The sequence below is a fragment of the Cryptomeria japonica genome, chromosome 3, assembly GCF_030272615.1.
Source record: "Cryptomeria japonica chromosome 3, Sugi_1.0, whole genome shotgun sequence".
NCBI classification, from domain to species: Eukaryota; Viridiplantae; Streptophyta; class Pinopsida; order Cupressales; family Cupressaceae; genus Cryptomeria; species Cryptomeria japonica.
Genome location: NC_081407.1, coordinates 400,400,628 through 400,427,607, shown reverse-complemented (window position 1 = coordinate 400,427,607; position 26,980 = coordinate 400,400,628). Strand labels below are relative to the sequence as shown.

Here is a 26,980-nt window from a genome sequence, read left to right as displayed (position 1 = left end):
TATCAACATATGTAATGATCAAAACAAGCTCTGCAACTTTCCTGATCTGCAACTTATTTGAATTTTGAATTTCTTCTACACATGGTGTCCATGGAGGGTGGGGGCTAGGCCCCCCTACTTGTTGATCCTCCTCTAAAATCAGCTATGGTGACAACCTTTGTCAAAAATAATGTGACTTCTTCTGTAATTGACTCATCCCTTGACGATAAAGTGGCATCCGAACTTGTGGTGAACCCTACAGATGCTCTGCATTTGGAGGAGCCTGTTGTCAATGGTACTGCCAAGGTGGCCACGTTGGGATCTAAGGTGGATTCACAACTTGTGGATTCTTTTGGTCCCTTTCTAGTGATTAATGCATTTTTTTCCAAGTCCAAGGAGACAGACGTTGTGCAACCAAAGAAATGCATACATGATGAGATTGTTTCCAAGACCAAGGTGACAAATAGGGTCCAACCAAATGAAAGCACACATGTTAAGGGTTGGAAGAATGCACTTGTAGATAGTACTCGAGGGAACATGGAGCCCAACATTTTTCTAGAATGCTTACAAACTAAGGAAGAAATGGTTAGGAAATAGTTTACTACTAAATGGAAACTCAAGGGCAACGTTTTCATTAGTGCTATGTCTGATGCCACTTTTCTATTCAAATTCATGACAGAGGAGGATGTTGTCTTGGTCCTCTCAGGTCTTTGGGTGCATGGTAAACATCATATTTCTTTTTGCAGATGGAAACTTGGCTTTGACCCAGCTCCTAATTTGAACAAGATTGCCCTTGTCTGGATCCGCCTTCCTGGACTCTTGTTGGAATTTCGGGATGAAATGGTCTTCAAATGGATTGGGAACATGTTGGAATGTTTTGTGGTAGTGGATGAGGTAACTCGAACAAAGTCTAGGTTGGTCTATGCTCACTTTTGTGTTTTGGCTACTATTAGCAAAAATCTTCCCAATTTTATTACTTTAAAATCTAAACTGGGAAGTTGGACTCAAGCCTTGGTCTATGAAAATTCCACTATTTTCTATCAAAAGTGCTCCAAACTTGGCCATTTGATTTCTAATTGTAAAGTCCTCACGCCAAAAACCCTCAAACAAAAAGAACCCATGGCCACTACAGAGGCTGCAAAATTGGGTGAGGCTGGTTTAGTGGCTGCTAGTGAAGACTACCCCTTTTGTGAGGGACTAATTAGGTTAATGGAAACCCCCAATAAATATACTAAAGGGTTTAAGGAGGCTACCACCCCTACTCAACTAGAGCCATGTGTTGAGGAAAATCAACAATAGGAGGCTCATCCCACGCTTGTCATGGACATGGGAGTGATTAATGATACTTCCAATCCATCGGTCTGTGGAACTCCTATGAGGAAGGGGCATTTGGAAGAGGGGGGAGATCCCTCCCCACCTGACAACCCCATCTAACAAAACCAAGGAAGTCCCTATCCCTAACAACCTTGTTAGTGACAAGACGACTAGATAGATTGGCTTAGATGATTCTGATGTTGTCTTTATATCACCAAAGAACTTCTCCTCGCTTGGGGCCTCTTCGAGCAGCTACTTTGTATTATATGATGATGGTTGGATAACACAGAGGATGAAAACTAGGAACATGAAGATTGACATGGGGCCAAAGTTAAAGATTGGATGCACATCGCGAAGACTCTCTAGATACAAGAAAGTGGTAAGGGAAATCACCAATGAGAGGTAGATGACCCTAGACTCATAATCTAAAATTAAGAAATGAGGTTCCTTTGATGGAACATGAGGGGACTCAATAGACCTAAAAATCAATATGCCCTCAAGAATTGCATTTTTGAAAATAATATTGATGTTCTTTTGCTTCAAGAAGTTAAGATGATAGAGAACTCTTTTAATGCTATTGCTAGAAAAATCTAGCCAGGTTCTTAGTTCCTAATCAGCGTCTAGTGGACTGGTTACATGTGGGATCCTTTGCAATTTTTTAGCTCCCTTTCATCCTCCTCAATTAGCTTCTTAGCTATCAAACTATCTTCCCACAATGATTCTTGGTGTCTTGTGAATGTCTATGCCCCCAACACTAGGATGGTTTGTCCTGCCCTTTGGAATGAAATTTTAATATTGATTAAAAATGAATTGGAATCATTTAATGGTTGTCAGTTTCAAGTCCCCTCTCTTCCCCTCAAAAAAGTTGGGGGGTCTTCTGGATTATTCTGATAGCATGAAAAAATTGGCTAATTTCATAAATAGGAATGGACTGATGGATGTGGATTTGGTTGGACAAAAATTTACTTGGTCCAACCATAGGAAAGGGGAACACCTCATTCAATTCAAATTGGATATGTTTTTTATCATAACCAACTGGGACCTGGGATTTAGTGACATTCTTCAAGCTTTACCTAGGACTGTGTCCGAGCATAATCCCATTCTCCTGATGTGTTCGATCAGAAGCACAAAAGGAAGTTATCCCTTCCGTACGAAATCACATGGAGCACTCATTCAAATTTTAGTGATTGTATCAATAACTTGTGGAACACCCCAATTATGGGAATACCTATGTTCACAGTCACTCAAAAATTGGATTTTATTCAAAGGAATGTGAGGGGTTGGAACAAATCCACATTTGGAAACATCTTTGCTAGGAAAAAAGAAGTTAACAATAGACTGACTGCAATTTAAGTGGATTGTATAGGGGGACACGCGGGAGACTCCTTGGAAGCTACTCATAGAGAGGATGAACCTCTAAGGAGGGAATGGAAGGAGAATTTAAAACAAGAGGAAATTTATCGGAAACATAAATCAAAAGTTCAAAAGTTAAAGGAAGGGGAAAATAAAGTTGACTTTCTTTCACAAATCAGCTAGCAAACATAGAAGGAGAAATCTAATTTCATGCTTAATGGATGATCAAAACAAGGAAATTAGAGATTATGACCATTTAGGAGTAATGGCCTCAAGCTACTTTCATAGCCTATTTGAGGAAGACAACAGGGTCAGTAATACCCCCCTTGATAAACGCCTCCTCCAATGCCTCCCTTATTCTCTGGATGAGGTGGACAATGTTGTCATTGTGGTCCCGGTCATGGATGATGAGGTTTGGGATGTAGTCTTCTTGATGGGTTCTTACAAAGCCCCAAGATCGAATGGCTTTCCCCTTACCTTTTTCCAATAATTTTGGGATATTGTTAGCTATGATGTTACCACGACTGCCAAGGACTTTTTCGGAATGGGCAAACCATTAAAAAAGTTTAATAACACTTATATTGCCTTGATTCCCAAAGTCCAGGAGCCTGTGCGCCTCACGGATTTCAAACCCATCAGTCTATGTAATATTGTCTATAAAATATTTTTAAAAGTCCTAGTTAACATGATTAGATAGTCAAAAAGGATTCGTTCCAGGTAGACAAAATCTGGATGATGCTATTACCACGCATGAGGTCATTCATTCAATGGATAAATGTCGCCAGCTAGTTATGGTCTTAAAGCTTGACACATCCAAGGCTTATGATAGGGTAAACTAGTCCACTTCCTATTTAAAGCTAGTAGGAAGCTTGGGATTGGTGATAGATTTCTCAACCTTATTAAGGAATGTATATCTACTATTAAATACTCTTTTTTGGTCAATGAGGTCCCTAGGGAGTCTTTTGGGGCGACTAGGGGTGTGCGACAAGGTGATCCTCTGACTCCCTACCTTTTTATTATTCTTGCTGAAGTTATTGGAAGAAATTTAATCTCCTATGTTAATAACAAGGTCTTACAAGGGATTAAACGTTCCTCCTCTGTCCTCCCTATTGTTTAACAATAGTTTGTGATGAGACTATTGTCTTTGGGGCGACCTCAGTGTCGAAGCTCGGGGATGGAAACCCTTCCTTAACCAATATGTAGAAGTGTTTGGTTAGCATATTAACTATGATAAGAGTAATATTTACTTCCTCCATATTGCTAATAGGATATAAAGTAATGTTAAGGATATTTTGGGATGCCAGATTGCTAGCTTCCTATGTACCTACCTTGGATTACCCCTTACAGTCAAGGAAGTCTCTAACTCCTTTTGGAAATCTATTCTTGAAAGAATGCAGAAGAAACTCGTAGACTGGAAAGGCATACTCCTCAATAGTGTTGACAAACTCCAACTCTTGGCTTCCTCCTTACAGGGGATCCTTGTCTACTTCTTTGAACCTTATTCAAGATCTTCGCCTCTATGGTTGAGAAGTTGGAAAGAATCCAAAGGACTTTGCATTGGACAACTATGGAAGAAAATAAGAGATTGGCCTTGGTTGGATGGGACAAGGTTTGCTACCCAAGAGATAAGGGAGGATTGAGAGTAAGGAAAATCTCACAGTTCAACAAGGGCCATGGAAATTGGCTATTCAAAAATCTGAATGGTGTCGCATTATGAGTGCTAAGTACTCGCACCCAGAAAAATTCTATAGGATATTGAATTTAGAGGGATTCTCCTATGGTTCCATGATCCCTCTATGGTTCCATGATCTAGAATAATACTCTTAAGTGGGAGGGCATCATCTCTCTAGGTATGAAATGGCTTGTTGGTAATGGGAGTAGCATTTGCTTCTAGGAAGATACTTGGATTGGGTATTAACCGTTGGCTCCCATCCCATCTCTTAGAATATTATAGGGTTGTGCTAAAGCTTTTTTTGGGCAATGGGTTGGTGATAACCTTGCCTCTAATAATTTTTGGAAGCATATTGCACTCTGCTGCCATAATCGGCTCCATATTTTGCTTGTTGCCTTTGAGGTGCAAAATATGCTTAAACAAGTCAGATTGCCCTTCTTTCCCCGTGAAGACAAGTTCAAATGGAAATGGAACCTTGGGGGGTGACTTCAAGGTTAAATCTACTTATCATAATCTTCTTCAAGACAACAACTACCTGGATTGGTGGAGGTAGGTCTGGAACCCTCAAATCATCCATAAACTTAACTTTTTCTAGTTGATACTCCCCTACAACAAAATCATCACTCAATACAATCTTATCAAAAGGGGAATTAAACTCCCCAATAGATGTGTAATGTGTAAAATGGAGGAAGAAAATATTTCTCACTTGTTGCTTCATTGTAATTTTGCCAAAATTCTTTGGGGGATGGTATGTCAGGAATTCAATCTATGTTGGACTATGAATGAGGATTTGGTTCACCTGAGGGTCAACACTTAATCCCCTTATTCGTCAATTATGGAAGCAAATTCCACCCCATTTGGGATGGAGCATTTGGGTGTCTTTCTCCCAAATAGGCATGTGTCCTCAAGGACACTTGTCATTCCTCCCCATGACACTTTCCCTTCTCAAGGACACTTGTCATTTCCATGCATGATACTTACCCTTCTCAAGGAAAAAGTGTCTCATTTTCATGCCTCCTCTTCTCCAAACCTGGCCTATTTAATGCCCTCCATTTTCCTTCCAATTCATCCACTTTCATGATTTCATACCATCATAATTCTAAATTATCCACTCATCTTTTGCATAACCATATCATTTTAGCATCCATTTTGCATTATCTTTATCTTGCATCAACAATCATGGAGCCGAATCGAACATCTACAATATAGCGTGCACACATCAAACCAAAAGACAACCAAAGCAAGGGTTTCAAGAGAGTTTGCATTTTTATTGTTTACCATTTTCTTTCAAAATTCCTTTTTAGTGTCTTTATCATGAGTGTGGTTGAATTTTGTGTTTGTTTAGGTGGATAGTTTAACATTTTAATCTTCCTAGTCTTGCACTCACAATTTTCTGAATATAGGATGTATCATTCCTAATCTACATGCTGGGATATTTCATTCTCATATCAACAATATTATCATGATCTTCAAATCAATCAATTATTAGGTTTTAACTTTATTACTAGGGGCAAAGTCTTGTTTGTCTTATCTTTTTATCATTCACGTATGCTCACTTGCTCATTTACATTTGGCTTCTTATTTTACTTAAATTCTTTTATAGTTAAAAAAAAAACAAAAAAAAACAAACAAACAAACAAAAAAAACACAAAAAACACAAAAATGTTCGGTTTACTACAAGATATACTTCCCCAGGAACACCATAGTTCTCTATACTATGTTATGTGTCGAGGATATGATTATTGGGGGCATGATTCTTGTCTTCATTTTTATCTTCAATTAAATGTTTTTCATGCATTTGTGTGTATATTTAAATTTTATTTTTCTATTATTTTATTTTACTTCTCTAGCATATGGTGTATCATCAACATGGTCCATTATATTGAGATGCATAATATTTATGTAAAATAAAATTTGTTGCTAAAAAATGCCATAATCTCTTTGAATATTGATAGCATATACCTATGCTTGAATAATTTGAGAAGATATCATACTACTTCATTGATATCAATTACCCCACCCATCATAAAGACAATTTATCATCTCATTCTCTCATCCCCCTCATGCATCCACTAATCCTCCTCCTTATCTCGCATATACATCTCATCCCTTCCATCCTCATTCCATTTCTCCTCAACATTAATCCTTTGACTTTCTTTCTTCACCATTTTCAATCTCTTTGTATATCACTCAAATCCATAACTATTCACCCCTTATAAGAGTTTTGTCCATTTCGAGAGGGTAGCCATGTTGTTAAAACCTACCTAACCTCTTTAGGTGCATCCCATTATCCAATCCAATTTCAAATCCATTGAATCAATAATTTGAAACATCTTCAAGTGTCAGAGCATATTTCAAATCCAATCTTATTCAATCTTCATGTTGTTCTTGGGATGATCATTCCCACATCAACAATTTTATTAGTCAATCTTTAATTATTTATGGGACATATTGTTCTCATATTAACAATGTTGTCAATCAATCAATCAATCATAATATTTGAATCTTGGAGCATCATCTTTCACAAGTATAATATCACCTTACGTTTTTATATCCATTTTCTTTGAAACAACATTGCTTCTTATAGTCATAATGCCATTTCAAAAGGGGACAAAATATCAACATTGAAATATTGCATATGCTCATCTCTACACTGCTCACCCTATTTCAACACCTAATAACCTTCACTTATTAAATAATTCATCTTACCTTACTTCATTTTTATCATTTGACTAATTTAAATAAAATTATTTCTTACAAATATTTAAATATTAAAATAAATCTAAAAAATATATTATCAACAAATAATTAAATAAAAATAATGATAAATCAACAAACTAGTCAAATTAGGTAATAAATAAATCGAATTAGCCAACTCATTGAATCAAAATAGTTAAATAATTCCATAGAATAATTAAATATGTTACTTATCTAAATATAACTATCACCTCTCCACTTCCAACTCTGTTGTTAATAGAACTAAACTTATGATTCAAAATCAAATCCTAGACATTCATCTATCTTATAAAAAATATCTAAATTGAGATCAAATCCATCATTTCCTTCATCCCAATTTTGAACAATTATATGTTTTGAAACATAGCTATAAACATTTTATGACTTGTAAAACAAATCTATTTGTCAAGCGATATTGTATTACATTTTTAGTTGATTTTGTTTATCATGTTCATCTTTTTGTTAATTCAATTTGATGTTTGCATTTCATTTATTGAAATCTTTCTTTTGTTTGAATTTCACACTTAGAACTACAAATGATTTTCTTGAGAAGATAGCATAAAATAGATCATATATCAAATTCTCTCCTAAAAACATGTTTTATATTATGAATAACTTAGATGAGAATAGACAATAGACAAACTTTGCATAATTATAACCATAGTTTTTTTTACTCTTAAAAATAGTCTTCTCAATCTAATAATTGTTTTCAAACATAAACTAACCTATATATCAATAACTTATTTTATTTTTTATTTTTGAGACAAATATTCAAATATTTCAACTCTCTTTCACCCTTCTTGCAATTTCCAACTATGATGTTACTAAAGTTGTTTGTAAAAGATTGTGAACCCTAGAATCAAGGTGGTCAAGAAACGTGGTGCTTATACTTCTGAGTAGTCAAAATACCTACTAGCAATTGCACCTTCGTGTGCAATGGGTACATCTAAGAGTTGTGGAAGGTTAATTAGCAAAAATATTGGTTTATTTTTTGCATACAGTTGTGTAGCACATGAGATTAATTGGTAGGTAATTTAGTGTGTTTGTTGAGAGGTAGAGAGGAGAGATGGAAGGATCATGTGATAACACATTTCAAATTATCAATAATGCATGCCTCGATGTACATGTTTTTGTCTAACATTTTTTTGGTTTTTCAAACAAAGATCAAGAAAAACTTAATTGATGTGCCTACATTATTGGTGCCTAGAACCTCAAACAATAGTTGCCAGGTCTTAATTTACCTTCAAAGACATAATAAATTTTACAAAAAATGACTTACTATTTAAGAGCTTGAGGGATGCAAAGTTTGGATGTATGACTATTGGGTTAACTTCCATAACAAATTATTTTTTTTAAAGAATAATCACGACTCAAATTCATATTAATGCCACTACTCCATCTTTAATTTTCACACACCTTGAAGTTACCTTAAGATTTAATAATATAGATGGTATTGTTATCATTTTTCTCAAGATTGCCTAATTAAATAAACATGCTTAAAAGCAACCCTAACTATTTCTAATTGAAATTCTACACCCTCCCTACTCAATTTATATGACATCCTTAGGATCAACACCTCGATGACCATATAAAAAATAAACTTATTAAATTAATAAATGATTAAATAAAAATAAAAGTAATTTTTTAAATTTATTAGAATTGAAATATTAGTAATATTATATAATTTAATTTATTTTTTATCAGTAATATTTGTATTTTATTTATTTAGAACTAAACAATACAACTTCAGCAAGATAATAAACTATCAAGAAGTTCCCTAAAACCACCCACCCAATAAACTGGAATTTCAGAACCAGTAACCGACGCCCACACTAAACCCACACCCCCATGCTATGAGTACGAAAAAACTGCATATTACATCTTTCCATTCAAAATTCAGGCAAATTTTGCTTAAAATGTACTAAACGGAAACCATAAAGTTTAATTTTTCCAACTGAAATTTTTACTTAACCAAAAAAAAACAGAGGAAATTGGCACCTAGAGGTACCATTGCTTGCTGTGACGAATTCATCTCTCTTCCTTCTCTCTTCCTTCACATCTCTTCCAACTGAGGCACTCGATTCACCAGCCACCCTAAGTCGGCGAGAGCCTCCTCTTCTCGCGTGTGGAACTCCTATCCTTCCTTCTGCATCCTTTCCCGCTGCCCCTCATGAGACTGGTTTTACCTACTCGCCGCTGTGTCCACCCTCTGCATCAACCACCACATGTTTTGCCAATTCTGCAGATAATCTCCTCGTTATTGACCTCCTAAGGCTCCATTCCTCCACCACTCTTTGTCCACCCTCCTGCCTAGTCTCATCTTCAATATCCATAATTTGGACAAAAATTAGCAACCCTTCACATCCTTGCTTCACATCATCCTTGAAGCGCGCTCTAGCTTCATCACGGCGGTGAAGAAACTGAATACGCAAATGTCTCACCCTCAACTCCTCGTTATCCTTTGGACCTTCTACGAGATTAAAACCCCATCCTGGGACCACCCACTCTAGCAGGGACTCCAAATTTAATAGGTATTGTCTTGGAATAATTCTCTGCACAAGTGTGTCCCAACTCCAAACCCCACGCCATAAGAATGAGTAGATGTCTGCTCTGCACCCACAACGGTGGTCGATAACAACCACCTCTTCTCCTAAAACCAACTGAATTGCTTTCAAGAGTAGAGGGTCCTTAGCCAGAAACATTTTCTCGAGCTTCTTGAGAGGGCAGGTCCTCAAAAAGCCGACATAAGCTTGGAGGATTCCAAAGTGAAGTTCGCTTCCATTTCTGAGCTTGCTAAAAGTTGCAGAAATTTTTGATGAAACCTTATTTAAATTTGGTTTCACCAACCTGCCAAACCTATTCATTACCTGTGCGAGCATTACAAAATTGGCATTCAATGCATGGAACTCCACCATCGTCGCCAGTTCAGAGCATGTCGCAATAACTGTTCATTAACTTAACCTTGCATAGGAAAAAGTCGGCTTCTGATAGGAAATTTGAAATGTTTGTCTTACCAACTTGGTAAGCAATCTTAGCTCCATTTAACGGTTTCTTTTCTGCTATTCCACCACCTCAGCTCCCCTGGCGCGAGACCACATGCATCATTTGACATCCCATCCACAATAATATTTTCATCTCTTTTCACATGCGAGATGTAGTAATTTTTGAAAGCTTTCAGTTTTTCACTTATATTATTTACATATTTGTTCAATTTCCAGCACGGTGTATGGCCTCTAACCAGAGCCTGGACAACAATTTGGGAATCACCCTCTAGGTGTAACTTCGTCACCTTCATATTTGTTGGTAAATCAACTACTAGTAAAGCCGCTTGAACTTCCACCTCATTATTAGTGCCATCTCGAAGCCTTCTAGCACCCGTACATAGGATCTTTCCATCATCATCACAGGCCACACATTCCACACTTGAAATCCTTGGATTGACTTTTGAAGCTCCATCAAAATTTATTTTCAACCACCCCTTCTCTGGTTTTGACCACTTTACCATCTCTCCATCCAAAGGGTCAGTTAAAGGATTAACCCTAGGGAACCCATGAATGGGTCTGAGTTTGATAAGAGGCCAGCTAGCAATAATTAAGCTATCCGTCAAACTATATGGGCGTTTCATAAAGTTATGATTGACTAATGCTGACGAAATAATTTTAGAAATAGCCCGCTCTACTCTTCCATACAATCTATCAAGCCCTTCCCACTTATCTGGAAATATTCTCCTATTTCTCTCCTTCCACAATTCCTAGATTACCGTAGAAGGCGATATTGTCCATACACTCGAAAGAGCATATTTGCACTTTTCCTCAAACCAGCTCCTGAGGAGGTCAGTAATATTATTTGGAAGAGGTACTGACCATCCTAACTTGCTCAAAACAAACCTCCACACTCCCTGAGCCAAATCATAGTTTAATAGCGGATGATCTAATTCCTCATATTTTTTGCACATGACACATTGAAAAGGCTCGTTGAAACCCAGACGCAACATCCTATCTCCTGTCAGAATCCTCCTCTTCAAAACCAGCCAGGTAAACACTCCCGCCTTTGGGAGACACTTAGAACTCCAACATAGTTCGGAAGGCCAGTTTGGTTGGAGGTTTGCATTCTCAATAATATTATATCCAATTTTAACTGAATATGCACTTGATTTTGACCCACACCATTTGATGACATCTTTCTTTATGTTAAGAGATGGGGAGTATTCATCCAGAATATTTTTAAGGCAACTCTTTTGCTGAGGAGACAAAGGCAACTCCTCCATATTTTTCCATTGCCAAACCTCAATTCCATTGGACCGCTTTGCTTGTACATACTCCTTAACTATAGTTCCCCAAATGTCCTCAGTAACTTGTTTAATACTATTAATGTTCTCCGTCAAATATAGAGTTGGTCTTCCATCCCAAGAATCTGTCCAAAACTTGGCTTTCTCCCCATTCCCTACTTGCCATGTTATGTGTTCTGTGATCAGTTTCCTACAAGATAAAAGGAAGTTCTTGATTGCTGAGCCTCAAAGAGGTTCACGAACAGTAAAAATCCTCTCAACCTCTAACGAATCCAGGTACTTATGTTTGAGAATCTAAACCCATTTATGGTCCGGCTTTGCATACATCTGCCAAACCAATTTCGCTCCCAAGGCTTTGTTTAGAGAATACCACTTCCTCAGACCAACCCCTCCCACCTGACGGGGTTGACATACTTTATCCCAAGCAACCAAAAGAAGTTTGTCCTGGTCGCCCTTCCCATTCCAAAAGAGTTTTCTCATAAACTGGCTGATGCTACTAAATATCTTGTTTGGAATTTTAAAGCACATCATGGAGTAGATCGACATTACTGACAAGACTAATTTCAATAATAGAAGTCTACCCACATAGGTAAGCCATTTGCATTTCCATCCCTCTAACTTATTCACACAACTATCAAATAATCTTTTTCACAAATGAGTCCTATTGGCCCCCCCAAACAAAGGTGTTCCCAAAAATCTCACAGGAAGTGTGCCAACTTTCACACCCAATATCATAATGGTTTCTCTTTGTTTTCTAGAATCCATATTAAAAAAGAAAATATCATATTTCTTCCAATTTACCTGTTGCCCGGATGCCTCACAAAAAAATATCAAGAGTTCTTTTAATAGTTCGAGCTTCTTTTAAGGAAGAGTCTCCAAATAGTATTGTATCATCTACAAACTGTTGATGTGTTATAGGGTCCACACCCTCAGCTACCTGGACACCCTTCCATCTATCCTCATTTTTTAGTTTATGGATTTATCGTCCCAGAACTTCTACCAGGATAATAAAGAGAAAAGGAGAAAGAGGGTCCCCCTGTCTTAATCCCCTAGAAGCTTGGAAAAAACCTTGAGGGCTACCATTAACTAGGACTGAGAACCATGGTCCATTTATGCAATCTTTCACCCAGTTTATCTAGTGAGATGAGAAACCAAACTTTTCTAGGACACATAACAAAAACTCCCTATCTACCATATCATATGCTTTCCTGATATCTAATTTGACGAGCATTCATTCCACCTTTGCTTGCCTGATAGAGTGAATGACTTCATGCGCTATTATAATTCCTTCCACAATTGATCTTCCAGGTACAAAAACACTTTTCTCTTCTGATATTATGAATTTGAGTAAGGGTTTCAAGCGGTTCATAATAACTTTAGTGATTACCTTATAGATCACATTACACAAAGCAATAGGCCTAAAATCGCCAAAAGAGGAAGGCTTCTCCACTTTGGGGATTAGAGTAAGGAATGTGCAATTCAGTTCTTTCTCCACTTTTAGATTTACTCTCACTTCTTCCACCACCTGCCATAATTCATGACCCACAATTTCCCAAAATTGTTGGTAAAAGAGGGCGGGGAAACCATCTCGTCCCGGGGCTTTGTCACCCCCCATTGAAAAAATAGCTTGTTTCACTTCATTCGTTGAAACAGGTTTACACAAAAATTGGTTCTAATTTTCTGAAATTATTTTTTGGATGTTACTCAAGAGAGTTTCATGGTTCTTTGATAACAACTCAGTGAAGAAATCCACTGCTTTTTTGTTGATCTCCTCTAAGTCGTTTAAAACATCATTATTCATGTTCTTGATACTCGTCACCTTATTCCAAGATCTTCTAACTTTAACTGAATTGTGGAAGAATTTTGTGTTCTTATCACCTTCCTCTAACCAGTTTTCTCTTGATTTTTGCTTCCAATAAACTTCTTCCCTTGCCAGCAGTTCATTAAGTCTTGGTTTTAGCATCTTCTCGTTATTAAAAGCATTGAGTGTCATTCCATGATTCAAAATCGAGAACTCCAAATCCTTTAGCTCCGCTTCAACCCTGCTTTTGCTATCAAAGATGTTTCCAAACTTAACCTTGTTCCATTCTTTTAATTTACCTTTGAGATGCTGCAATTTTTTGAAAAATCTGAAAGCTTCCGAGCCTATTATCACAGGGGCCTCCTTCCATGTTGACGCAACAAACTGCTTCAAAGATGAGTCCCATAGCCACATTTTCTCAAACTTGAATGGACAACAAATCGGAGCACAATCTAGGCAAATGAGGAGCTCAATAGGAAAATGATCAGAAGCTGCTAAGAGTAAAACCTTGGCTTCAAAAAGGAGGGGTTTAGAAGCCCAATTACCCCCCAGAAAATATCTATCCAACTTCTCAGCTATGTGTTCCCTGCCTGCCCTCCGATTCGACCAAGTATAAGACCCTTTGTTGGTCTTAACTTCTCATAAGCCATTATCAAAAATGAAAATTTGAAAACCCAGTTGGGATGCAGTAATACCCATTCTCCCTCCTATCGTGTCACTAGAATCTAAAATGACATTAAAATCTCCCCCAAGCACAACTAGGTCCTGAGTAAAATTACTTAGAGTAGTCGAGATTTGATTCCAAGTATCCAGTTGTAGATTACCTCTTGTAGGTCCATAAACATTGATCAGAAAAAAGTCACAATTCATTCCAAAAGAGTGGACCTTACACACTTGCCATGCATGAGAGTAAGTAATTTCTTCAACCTTGATGAGATTTGGATTCCAGATTATCCCCAAACCACCTGAAGAACCCTCTGCACTTGACAACACTCCTTCCCAGAATCTCCCAACACCCAACCAAATCTCCACATCTTCCCTACTGAGCTTAGCTTCCCGCAAACAAACAATACCTGGTTTCACCTGGTCAAGCCCTCGCTTGATGAGATGACGCTTGTCAGGAGCATTGCAACCCCTGACATTCCAACTAAGGATCTTCATTGTCCTTTAGGAAGGGTAGCCCCCTTCCTTACTAATAATTTAGACTGACCTTTTGCATTTCCTGCCATCGCAATCCGTATTCTATTTGGTTTACGACCCCTGGATTTCTTTTCTTAGATAGCCGCTTTATCAGTTTGAGAGGTCGACTGTTGAATAGTTCTGCATTCTAGTATGTCTTTTTCATCAAAAGCCCCCCAATCTTCTTCATCTTCCTCCACCTCCCAAGAACTATCATCATTCTCTTCTCCCAACTTATTATCCGCCCCAACATTCAGGATCTCACATTTCTCCTAGTCTCGAAACTCCTCTCTCTCTATGGGACGAACCCCCTAGGTACCCTCCATACTTGCATCTATAACATTCATAACAACCTCCATCTTATTTAACACTTCATCCACTAGTTGTGTGGCATCCAAATGGGCTGTTGGATATGTCCCTCTCAATTTATCATCCATCTTTGGGTCCTCAACTGGAGTGCAAGTTTCACCAGCTCTGGCAATGGTTGAGGTAGCTTCCCTGCCTTGTGAGAGTTCAACTATCCATCCTCTCGATGTATCTCAACAACATGTTCTACTTTAGCTTCCAAAGGGTCATCAATTTGTTTTCCTTTTGGTCCGATCAAACAAACCTCTTTTGAGTGACCGTCTTTATTACAAACCGAACATTTCTCCAGAAATTCCTCAACTTCCACCTTCTGCATCCAGCTCCCCGCGTTTTTGTTGATCTCTATCCATGGCGGGAGTTGGAAATTGGGTTTCCAGCTAACACAAATCCTCGCATAAGAGCTAAAATATTCTTTAGAAATGGCTTCATCCGATTTAAGGTAAAACCCTAGTTTATTTCCAATCATTTGAAAAATGTCCTCATTCCAATATTCCCTAGGGAGATTATATAAACGTAGCCAAATTGGGACCTCCTCCATTGAGGCTTTGATAGGGTTAAAATTTGGTTCGCAATCCCTTATTGAAACTCCTCGTCCTCCCAAGAAAAAGGGGTCGTTTTGTAAGATCTAATTTTTGTCTTTGTTGTTTACTGCTATGACAAGAAAATACCCATTTGGCATAGTCTCCATCTTGAAGGGCCACGTTTCTTCACACCACTTCTTAACATGGCAAAACGTCGACCAATCTCCAAAACATTTCAGGAAAAAACCTCTGTCTTTGAAAAAAGCCACTGAATCACTCCAACTTTTACTATCCAGAAAAAAATGACAACTTGTGATTATCATCAAGTTTGGGTTTCGGTTTCACAACCGACCCAAATCTTGAGATCTTCTTTGGCTTCCATTCTTTCTCCCGCACCCTTTGCCAGTCTGTGTTTGCCCCAACCATAACAGTGCCGCGATCACCAGGATTCAGACGATGATCCCCTTTGGGTCTAGAAAAATCTCTCGCCCATTTATCCAGATTTTTGACATTCAGCCCAAATCCTACAGATCTATTCTGATCCTCCCATACCCATTTCGGTTTCGACCACGATTTGAAGCTTGGATTCATGAAAAATTTTGGTTTGTCATTTTGTCTGAAGTCCCTAAACTCCCTGAGATGTAGACCCAATCTCCTTCGCGATGCCATTGCAACACTACAATAGTAATATTATATAAATTAAAATACAAATTCAAAATATAATTATTTTAGAATGATTAAAATTTCAATAATTTTTTTTTATAAATTAAATTAATTCTAATAACTTTTTATTATTTGTAATTTCATAAAAAATATATTATTAATTATAATAAATTTTAAACTTAAATCTAAGTTAAAATTAAAATACAAGTTTCAAATATATCAAGATTTAAATATTAATAAAAATAATAATTAGAAAATATTAATAAGTAATAAATTTATTATATTAATAAATAATTAAAAACCTATGTTCATAGTTAAAATATTAAACAATAATATTATTAAAATTTACACATATACAAATCCATTATTTATATATATTACAATATAATATTAATATAATATATCACAATTAAAAAAACATATAATTTTTAATTTATATATTGAAATATATGAAAATTTAAATTTTTAAGTATATAATTAACAATAATTTATATGTTATATTTATTATTTAAATATATATTATGAAAAATAAGTTAAATAATTAATTTTTTTTTTTTTCACTCATTTCTCTCTATCCTATCTTATAAATTAATGACATTAGATTTTCACAATCTATAATAACATCCATGAGGCGAAAGCAAACTATGAGACCCACTGATAGCACACACCCTGCAAAATCAGGACACCACGATCTTAATTTGCATGTAACCTCTTCTCAAGATCTATTCTTTTGCAATGAATTTTTATCAACAAATTTGCTATTTTTTCGAGTTTTGTTTCTTCAAACAAAGTCTTTAAATCGTCTGTTTTCAAAATGTCTTCATAATATGCTGTACATTCCAAAACAAAATGTCTTTCCGTCTCTATTGCTCCACTATTGCAAAATAAGCATATCCTCTTTTCCCACTCTTCTTTAGGTATCATCCATCTATCCATTTCACATCGATGAAAGCTGGTTCTTAATAGAACCATTAGCATTTTTGCTTTCCATTTAATATTTGCTCTTATGTAGACTTTTTCTTGATGATTTCAGTGACGTCCATCTTGTTTTGAATATGTGAAAGAAGCTTTTGCACCTTTTTATCAGTTATGCTCATTTTTTAATAATTGTTATTTTAACTTTTATATCTGCAATTTTAGATTCTTCCCCATCAATATCATAATATATTTAGTTATGCTCATTTTTTAATAATTGTTATTTTAACTTTTATATCTGCAATTTTAGATTCTTCTCCATCAATATCATAATATATTTTGGCTTTTTATAATTATATGTGGATGCTGGTAGAATTCACAATAAAGCTATGAAATAGACTATTAATATAGTTGAAACATATTTACACCTTCAAATTACACGGCTATTATTCTTTCACATAGCTGTGTGTGGACTTGAGCTCAGCAGCCACAGCTCAAAACCATACATAATTGCATACAAGATGCAGCCTTCAGATGCACAGTGAATGTTTGATGGACGCTACTGTAGCATATCCTGTTTCAGACCAATTTTTAAAGAGCATAAAAAGAGACAAGAGCGTGAAAATTCCTAACCCTCAATGAAAGGTTTTCAAAATCCAGTGCTTATGGAATGATGGGACAATCCACAACATCCCGGACTGCAAAATTCCCTATCAATTGGTAGTACATATTTACGAGGAATCATCCCAGCCCTGTCAATGGGGGGAAGGAGAAAGGCTTTGGTGTTGGGCGGTACTACTGATGTTGTGAATTCAATATTGGCTTTCAATAAGCCCACCTCGACAGAAGTTTCATCTTCATTGCGTCTTTCTGCGGGACTTCTGCATGTGCACTTTGAGGAAGGTTCAAGCTTGCAGGATTTACTGGGTGAACGGGGAGGAAAGGAAACAGCTTTTGATGATGCAGTCATCGTAGGAGTCGCTGCAGCAACATTAAGGGAACTATCTCTCACTTCCGGTTCATTGGTACTTATCTATCTTTAACCTTTCTTTACTTAACCTTCCTCGTTGTCCTACTGCGCTGGATCACTTCTCATGCTTCAGTGCAAGATAGGGATAATTTTAGCGTTTAATTTACTGCCAATTGACTAATTTTGTTAGTTTTTTTCTTAAAATATTTCCCATTCCTATTGGCCTCAATTTAATTTTTCCCAAGAATTATTTTCCTTACAAATATCCAAAATTAGAAGAATTAAATATTCACAGTCCATTAAAGCTGTATATGAAAGCCTTTGGGTAAAACTATGTAGAGATTTCTACACAACGTTTCAGATGACGCACCGTGACTCATCATTCATTTGCCTCAGCCATTATTATGATCCTGTGATCGGGAGTATTGATTTAAACATCTCGACATAACTTTATATAAAAGCATTACAAAACAAAATTTGCCCAAATTTATATGTAAATATATCAAATCTTAAGAAATTCGAAAAATAAAAATACAATGACTGAACAAAGAAATAAATAATTGAATATTGAAACAAATGTGTTGGATTGATATAGATAAAATATGTGTTCGCCTTTATAGATGTGAAGTTTGGGATTCATACATGGGACACAAAGAGCGTTGATTTTATTGAGAGGGCATACTTCTATGCTATCAAAATGTATTTGGGTAGAGAAAGCAAGTTCCACATGCAATCACTTTAGCATAATTTGGGGCACATCTACTTCTTATTTTAAATTTTTTTCCATGTTACAATGTTGCATACTATTCATTGTATGCCCGATTCTTGTCTGATGCTAAAGTGGTTACAAATATTTATGGTATGCTAGAGTTGCTACTCTTCCCCAGCAGTTACATACTGATATACAGATATTCCCTCCTTTGTATTTATGTTACTCTACCCAGAAAGCTTGAAATCAATGAAGGAATCTGAGAAGCGATCACTAGAGTGTGTTTGAAAGTACTTGGGTAGATATTAAAGAGCCCTTGACAACTAAGGTTCTGCTCAATTTTTCAATTTTATGTCTCCATTTTGGTCACATTTAGGTTCCAGAGTATTCCAAGAGTAGGCTTCCTAAGAATCCTTTTAGCACAATTTCTAGTTTGTTCTTATCATCTTTGGATGCTGATGCAGTCAAGGTAGGGAGATCCAATGAAGGACAGCCCATCTTTGCAGCCTAACACAAACACCATGCAAAATATACTGGTAACCGGTGACAATGCCATAAATAGCAGAAAGAACAACCGGTAACAACACAAAATACATAACCGGTAAATAATATGAACAATTCTTATTACAGTTTGAAGAATTACACATGCCACATGCTGGATCGCAGTTCAGGATACAAACAATGCTTACAACACAGTTATCAGATCCGCAGATCATCTGCACAACAAATCGGCCTCCAGAAACAATCTGCCAGTTCTACCCTAATCCGGACCTCAGCCCTTCTGGCCTCAGTCCACTGGATCAGAATCTCGCCGGATCTACATCTTCGCTCGATCTCTAAATTCTGTTTTCAATCTTCTGTCTTTTGTCCTCTGAAATGATTCACAACCCTCCATTTATACCGTCCGCAAATAATTACAACTCGATCAAGTCGGCCCAAAGACCAACCGGCTCATGAAACTTGCAATGGTAACATGTCGGCTCAAATCACTAAGAACAACTTCCAAAATGCATAAAACAATGCGCGGTCCTCCGGGAACATCGGACACGACACAAGAAACATAAATCCACGATCCACAAGTCATGGGAATCAACCGCAACCTGATCCAACTTCGTTCAACACACTGCCAGACTAACCGGTAAGAACATATCAATCAGGCCAATGCTGGAATCGATAACTCACCAGGATTAAATCCAAATGCCATGAAACTCAAACATGACAAAGATGACGAACACAAGGGAATAAACCCAAAACTACAATGCTAAACACTCAAACAAGAAGAAATGCCACGATCTCAAGCAATTCCACTGAAAATCGCTCAACCAGTAAGAACTACACCGGTGCTCCTGCATCAGATGGAGTCACATCACCACCTTTTACAGTAGTGTATACTTGCAACCTTTGCCTCCTAGAGCCAGAGTTTGAGGAACATTTCATTTATAGATGCCCTATCTATTTTGGGAGACACTTATTGACTGTCTCGAGACTTACGGCTTTATGTTTTTCATTCACTAGGAGTTTAAGATGTTCCATCTTAGATATTAAATACTTAACTTGAGTTTGTCTCACAATCTTAGCTCCAGATTTGTCATTTTCTATTTTTTAGGAAATTGGTGGTCCTCATCACAAGTGACCTAACAACCAATAACAGATAATGGGTCAATCAGTAGACATAATCTCAACAGATTAAAGGTTTAGGATCAGTTAGACATCATATACCTTAACAGCTTACATATACAAGATTATCCAGATACCATAATTTTCGGCTGTACTGAAATTTCAGGAGGTTGGTTATTTGACGATTGCTATTTTTTTTGGCTTTTGACTTCCTAATATATTGTTTTTACTTTTGAGTTTATTAATACATTTCATTCTCGCTTTAACTTTTCTGAGATGCACTAGGCACTCCCTTTGTCTACTTATCGTTTATGTACTCTTTCACTCCTCTTGTCCAATCTTGGCCACTTACAAACATTAATACTGAAACTAAAAATTGAATTAAAATTATCCCACATCAAAGGTTCAGTGTGGATGGTGGACACTTAGATGTTCTGAATTCAAGCATTTTATATTGCATTATAAAGACAAAAAGAAGTTTTTTATGGTTAGTCAGTCAATGATCTCTAGGACTAAGAGAGTTAGTTACAGATGTTTAGGCAATCTCTTTTTTAAGACATTTATAGTACAAGGGAATTCAATCTGATTTTTAAAATATTCAAAGCTTTGTAACTTAAGTGTAGGGTGTTCTCCTTGACGTGTCTGCATCATTGCACATCAATTATAGTTGTATTTAGTCACAGTTACTGAATTTTTGTGTGTTGATTTTTAATAGAAGCTCTTACGAATGGGCCTGAGAATCCACAAGTGGAATGCTATTTTGAGCTTATTTATTTATTTATTAAAAATGAGCTTGGCAAAAAACTTGTTGTCATAAGTGGGATGGTTTGCTAATGCTCCTAAGAATAACACTAATTGATATCATACTGGTCTTCCTTCTTGTAACAAAACAACTCTTGGTGCATATTCAGATGCATATGTTTTTATGTCACGCAGAACATTGTTTTAGGTAGCGCCAGTGTTGTTGCATTAAAAATATTCCTTCTCGATTTCTCAAAATATTGATGCCCAGGTTTCCCTTTGACAAAAGACTTTTCTTAAATGTGGGGCATAGAGAAATGCGCAACACTTGGAGAAATGAGCTACGATTGAGAAGGATCTAGAATTCTCCTCCCTTTTGTAGCATTGGTGGGAGTTGGTCACTATAGTATGGTGTCTAACTTGGCTGGATTGGCTCTAAATTCATCTCGACCAACTACAAAACTTAGGAATACCAGTGAATGTTGGGAAAAATCACAGCTTCAAATTAAGAATGATTTATTTCTTTGCTAGATTTGCTTATATTTCATTCAAACACTCTTTCCGTGTATGAGAAAAAGAAGTATATTTGAGAAAACATCACAAATGAATATAGGAAGTAATTCTTTTTTATCAAGACTCAAATGCATAGTTTTTGAGTCAAACTCATTGACCATATACATGAGTAGTGGTTAATATGAAGTATGAACCCATCTCTCATGAGCATGAATGGTCCACTTAGCACTCATTGCATGTATGTGATGCTCATAGGGATGAAGTATCGAGATTTCCTGAGAGTTCACTCATCCTAGAATCGTTGCAACTCAAGCACATTTAACCATGGAGTTTCCCCCAAGATCATGCATTCTTAGTTTGCTACCACATTTGCAAAACCTTCAACAAATGTTGTTCCCTATGAATCATTCATTATAGAGCCCCTTTTTCTCATCTATTGACAAGTGGGGTATATTTTGTAATGTGCCAAATTATGATGTTTTTATCAGGATTCAATTGCGTAGCTTTTAAGTTAAATTCATTGTCCTACATTTTATGAGTAGTGATTTATACAAGTCCATCTCTCATGAGCATGAATAGTCCACTTAGCACTTATTGCAGTTGATGATATTTACAAGGGCAAATTTTTAGGATTTCTTGGGTGATCAGCCATCTTTTTTCTGCTTTGACTTAAATGCACTTAACCATAGATGGAATACTCGCAGAGTACTCGGTGAGTTTTGAAAAACTTGTGAGTTTTTTTGCTTGGTGAGTATTTACGCCATTAACTTGCACAAAAAACTCGCCGAGTTTTTGGCAAGTTTTTCACAAAAACTTGGCGAGTCTCTGGCAAAAACTCGGCTGCATAAAAACAAGAGGCCCAAACACCTCAAAAAATTATCTAATTTTTTTTTTTCATTTCAGTCCCATTCTCTTCATCAGAATATATACATGAAATATAACATTTAAGTCGTAGGATGTTTTAGAGTGGTTTCAAATCTTTAGGAGTTATAATGCAAATTCTAGGTTTTAGAGGATCTTTTAAATTTTCAGACAGTCAAATTTTAGTAATTAGTAGGCTCCTATCAGCATTCTCTCGCTCTATCTCACTCACTTTATCTGCCCCAAATTTTAGACCTATCTATCTCCCTATCACTCTTCCTCTATCCCCTCTCTCTACCACTCTCTATCTCACTCTCTCCTCTCTCCCCCAAGATCTAGACCTATCTCTCTACCCCTCACTATCTCACCCTCAGACCCCCGCGAGGGGTGCTACCCTCAATCTCATTTTGGCGAGGTGGAGGAGCCACATCGGACTCCTAGGACTAGACCCTCTAGTTATATCTCTCCCCTGGTTTTCACTAGAGCTGGGAAGAGGAAGATGTAAAATGTTTTGATGTAGTATTTACTTTTAGTTTTACAAAACAATTTGCTATTTCATTTTGTTCAAGTCTATCAGCCATCAACATTCCACAAGAGGATGCCATTTTGTACCCAATTTGCATTTAAATCAATCAAACATATCTAGACTCAAGCTTGTTTCTTTTGTGTACTCATTTATTGACTCATTGGATGCATCTCCTCATTGAATTTTGCAAAAAAAATGCATTTCTAATTAAATTTAAGCAATTTTTAAAGTTGCTGAGTTTTTTTTTGGGCCTCGGTGAGTAGTTCAACTAAGCACTTAACCATGGAGTTCCCCCCAAGATCAAGCCCACTTAGCTTGCTATGCCATTTGCAAAACCTCTGGCAAGTGTTATGCTTTATGAAGTACTAATATGACTCAAGTGCGCTTAACTTGGAGTTTCTCCTAAGATCAAACCGACTTAACTTGTTACCCTATTTGCAGAACCTTCAACAAATGTTGTGCCTTACAAAGTATTGGAATGGGTGACCTTCCAAGACGTCTCTATGCTTCATCCTTGTGAGCATCACCTAGATGCAATGAGTGCTATGTGGATCCTCATGCTCATGAAGGATGGGTTTGTGTTGACAACTACTCATGAAATATGGGTCAATGAATTTGACCCAAAAACTACATTGTTGAATCTTCATAAGAACATCATAATTTGATACACTGCAGAAAATACCACTTACATTTCAATTCAAGAAAGTATCAGCAAACATTAGTAATTATTTCATTAAAGTAGCTGCTCAATTACACAAGCGAAAGGGACATGCTAACGAGTCATATAACTCAGGGTTACAAGACTTGCTAGAAACTTGCTACACTTGGCCAAGCTTGATGCAAGTGATATGAAATGAGTCCCAAAGACATAGAATGGAGTCATAATGAGTTTGGTTAGATTCACTCGCAGGGCTTGCCCTAAGCCTCAAACTTAGCTATCAAATTAGAGGCAAAAAAGCTGGAAAGAAAAAAGAACCTAAAACCTTAAAGTGGACCTACATCATTTTGAAAGTCTATTCATTTCATTTGAAAGCACAAACAAGGAGAAAACAAGAACATTCGAAGCTAAAATACAATCCATTAAAGCAAAAACCAGCAAACATAGAGCCTAATTACTAATCTATGGCTTTGACACTCACATTTTTTGAGGGTTCAGAGTTTGAACTCTTAGAGATTGGTTTTTAAAAGTGATAAGATTATCAAAAGTGGCATGTGCCATGAAGTTTTTGTTGTCGCAAAGGTTTTAATTTGGGGCTGTGGCAGGCTGCCCCTTGACCCGGTTGGGGATTGCTTCTGCCAAACACTTGCGCTATTATTAAAAAAAGCAAAATATAAAAATAATGTTGGGTTATGCCAGATGAAAAAGCAACTTTTTTAATTGTCTCCAGATATTTCCAATTAAATTTTGGTTTGCCAAGTCAATTCTGATCTCAAGCAATGCTTCTATGGCTCTAGTAGGATTGCAGACTTGTGTGAGATACGAGCACATGACACACACAGAGCTAATAATGATGGGTGAGTGATATAGGCTCCTATTTAGCATAGTTCATGGCTCAATGTTGTGGTTTGTTTTTGATGCTATGGATATCATAATCCCTGAGTTTTGTACACCTAAAGCACTTGAGAATATTAATATATTTAAAAATATTGTTTCCTTCAATTCAAAATGTGATCAAAGTAGCCTCTAATTGATAAGTTCATAATGTCTTTAAAGTGGATTTATTGAAGGGCGCATGGTAAAATCTTTAAATTCTTAGAAAATCTTTATATTTCATGGTTTTTCATTTTGCTGAGTCTGAGTTTGGGCCAAAAATCAGCTTGCCAAGCTTGAGCCAAGTCGAGTCTTGTAGCTATATGAAATTTGTTTAGTCTTGAAAGAATTCTTTATTACATGTTCTTCTTTCCTTTGAACTTGAAACTGGAATTTCAAATATTTTGGTGTGAAGCATTTTGCCTGCTATAGTTGATCAAATAGATTGCTGATCCAAGGCTGCGGATTTGGTGCAGTCACCGGCTAGGAGAGACCTCAAAGAGATCAGTCCAGACCGGTCAGCAAGAGTAAACACAACAGAAACACACGGACATGATGGAGGCAATGCAGAATAGATTGAATTATATCATGAAAACTGATTACAACCAACCGGTAACAACCGGGTTACAGTAACTGGCTCACAAGCCTGCTAAAACATGCTCAAAATACAAAACAGGTCACATTCGAGACCTCAAATCTTATGATCTATCTTCTATGCTCTGTCTAACTTCTTCGATTACATTCTAATGCTCTATTACAATGATTTATACGATCGAAGGGGATCCGGTTGGCCCAAAAAGGGATCAAAACCCGAAGAAGAAGACCTAATGTGTAAAACCAACAAGGTCGGCCTCCACCAAAGAAATTCCTTTGGAAAATCCAAAGGATGAAGGTCGGGGAAAGGTCGGCCACATGCCAAGGAACATCGGAATCAACGCTCAAGGCTCCGCAAGCTACGGAATGGATCCGGTAGATCACCAACGCAAATAGGTCCTGGCAACCGGTAACAAAAAACTATCTCGGAAACCGGTAGTGATAACTTGCTGGAAAATGATCCAAATGCTCCATGGTTTGGGAATAAGGAAGAGGATCAAGTCTTCAAGAAAAATCCAACTCCACAGGTTCTAGTGAGCCAAATCCGGGAAGCACAGAAACAAATGTTGAAACTGCAAACATAAAGCAAAACATAAAGGAAATATTTTTGGTTGATGCAAGATTGCCATGAACCGGGGATGCTCATGCATCGGGATGCCTCTTTTTTATGACAACCTTATCAAGAGTCATGTAATCAATACACACTGTCCATGTGCACTTTTTTCGTAGTTAGCAATGCTAAATGCAATCCAAGCACTTGATGGGTCTTATTTACCTGATCTTTGACCAAATCCTTTCTATCAAATTCTTCTACTAGAGGCCATGTCCCATTTTTTTCCCTATGTTATTTTGCAAATATTCATTTAATTGATTAATTAATTAATTATTTCTTGACATCTTTTTGTTACTTGTACCATCATCTGACTATTGGTTATATATTTTGAGAATATATATAGGGTTCTATTAACAAGGGTTCACCCTAGAGACTACTAATAGCACACAACACAATAATTGAGAATTTGTATGAACAACCATTATACAAGGCATGGTAAAACTACTACTAGATATAGATAGTATTTACAAACTAGTAGAAACAACTATATGGAGAATCCACTACTAGACCATCTCACACAATATAACATAGCTGCATAAAAACCACATACGCAAGTCCCTAACAAAACATTTAAAGATGAATTAGGGCATTTGCTAAATTCCAAGCCTTAACAGTTGAGGGAAGAGTTGTCAACCATGTATATATGCTTGATTGTATACTCCATTTTTAAAGACAACAACCAATTCCATTAAGGGAACAGTCAGCCCAATTGCATTATCTAGCCCATTTAAAGCTGAGCTATTTTATTAATTCAATCCATCGAACCATAAAGTGGCATTATATAACTACTATGAGCTCCATTGCCCTTTTATGTTGAGAGATTTCCATATATTTCATGACCATATAAAGGTCTCGACAAAAAAATTCTATGTTGACATATCCACCATTAACACTTGGACTATCTCATCCATTGTCTTGATATATCTTTGAACCACCCATAGGCGCCTTGCCCTTGACCTTTGTAGTTGGCAAGCTCACCTGCATTCCCACCATCTTACCTGCTGAAACTCATCCTTCAAAGCAACGCAAACTAGAAGATCTAGTGAACTTTCTCTTTCTACCATATCATTTGTCGTCACCTTTATCTTTAAGAAATTATTGTGCCCCTCAAACAAACCTTACCAATCTCATCTAACCCCTCAGGCCAAGAATAGATTTGATGACCTTTAACTTCTCAACATTGTTACAATTGAAAATTTTCTCAAGCTTGTGATTAATACGCTATGGGGGTCGATCATAATCAAGAAGATTGGAGAGGTTTGGCCAATCTTCCACCTCACAACTGCATGTATGAAATCTCCTCTTGTTTCACACCTTCATTTGCCAAAAAATTCACTACTCGATTTTCCAATAAACAACTTGTTCCCACATCACCCTGAGCTGCCAATTAGGACAATCCTTTTTTCACTGCTTTGATCACTGTTTTGAGAAACCCATTCTATAATTGGTTTCTGTTACTGACACTTTTATAGTCTGCCACATATGCAGTTTGAAGACCTCCTAGGAGGAATTCAACCT

At 36.8% G+C, this 26,980-nt stretch overlaps 1 protein-coding gene across 3 annotated transcripts in view; it reads left to right on the top strand.

The window, feature by feature from the left end:
- The first annotated feature begins 17,188 nt into the window (after positions 1-17,188).
- LOC131047867 (peroxisomal ATPase PEX6) overlaps positions 17,189-26,980 on the top strand; it is a 108,143-nt gene continuing 98,351 nt past the window's right edge. For 2 of the 3 annotated variants that reach the window (XM_057981660.2, XM_057981659.2), the window contains exon 1: positions 17,192-17,812. In XM_057981660.2, the coding sequence (XP_057837643.1) occupies positions 17,546-17,812 (267 nt within the window). In that variant the 5' untranslated portion in view covers positions 17,192-17,545. Of the gene's footprint in view, positions 17,813-26,980 lie in introns of all 3 variants that reach the window. The other variant, XM_057981661.2, reaches the window with a different exon arrangement.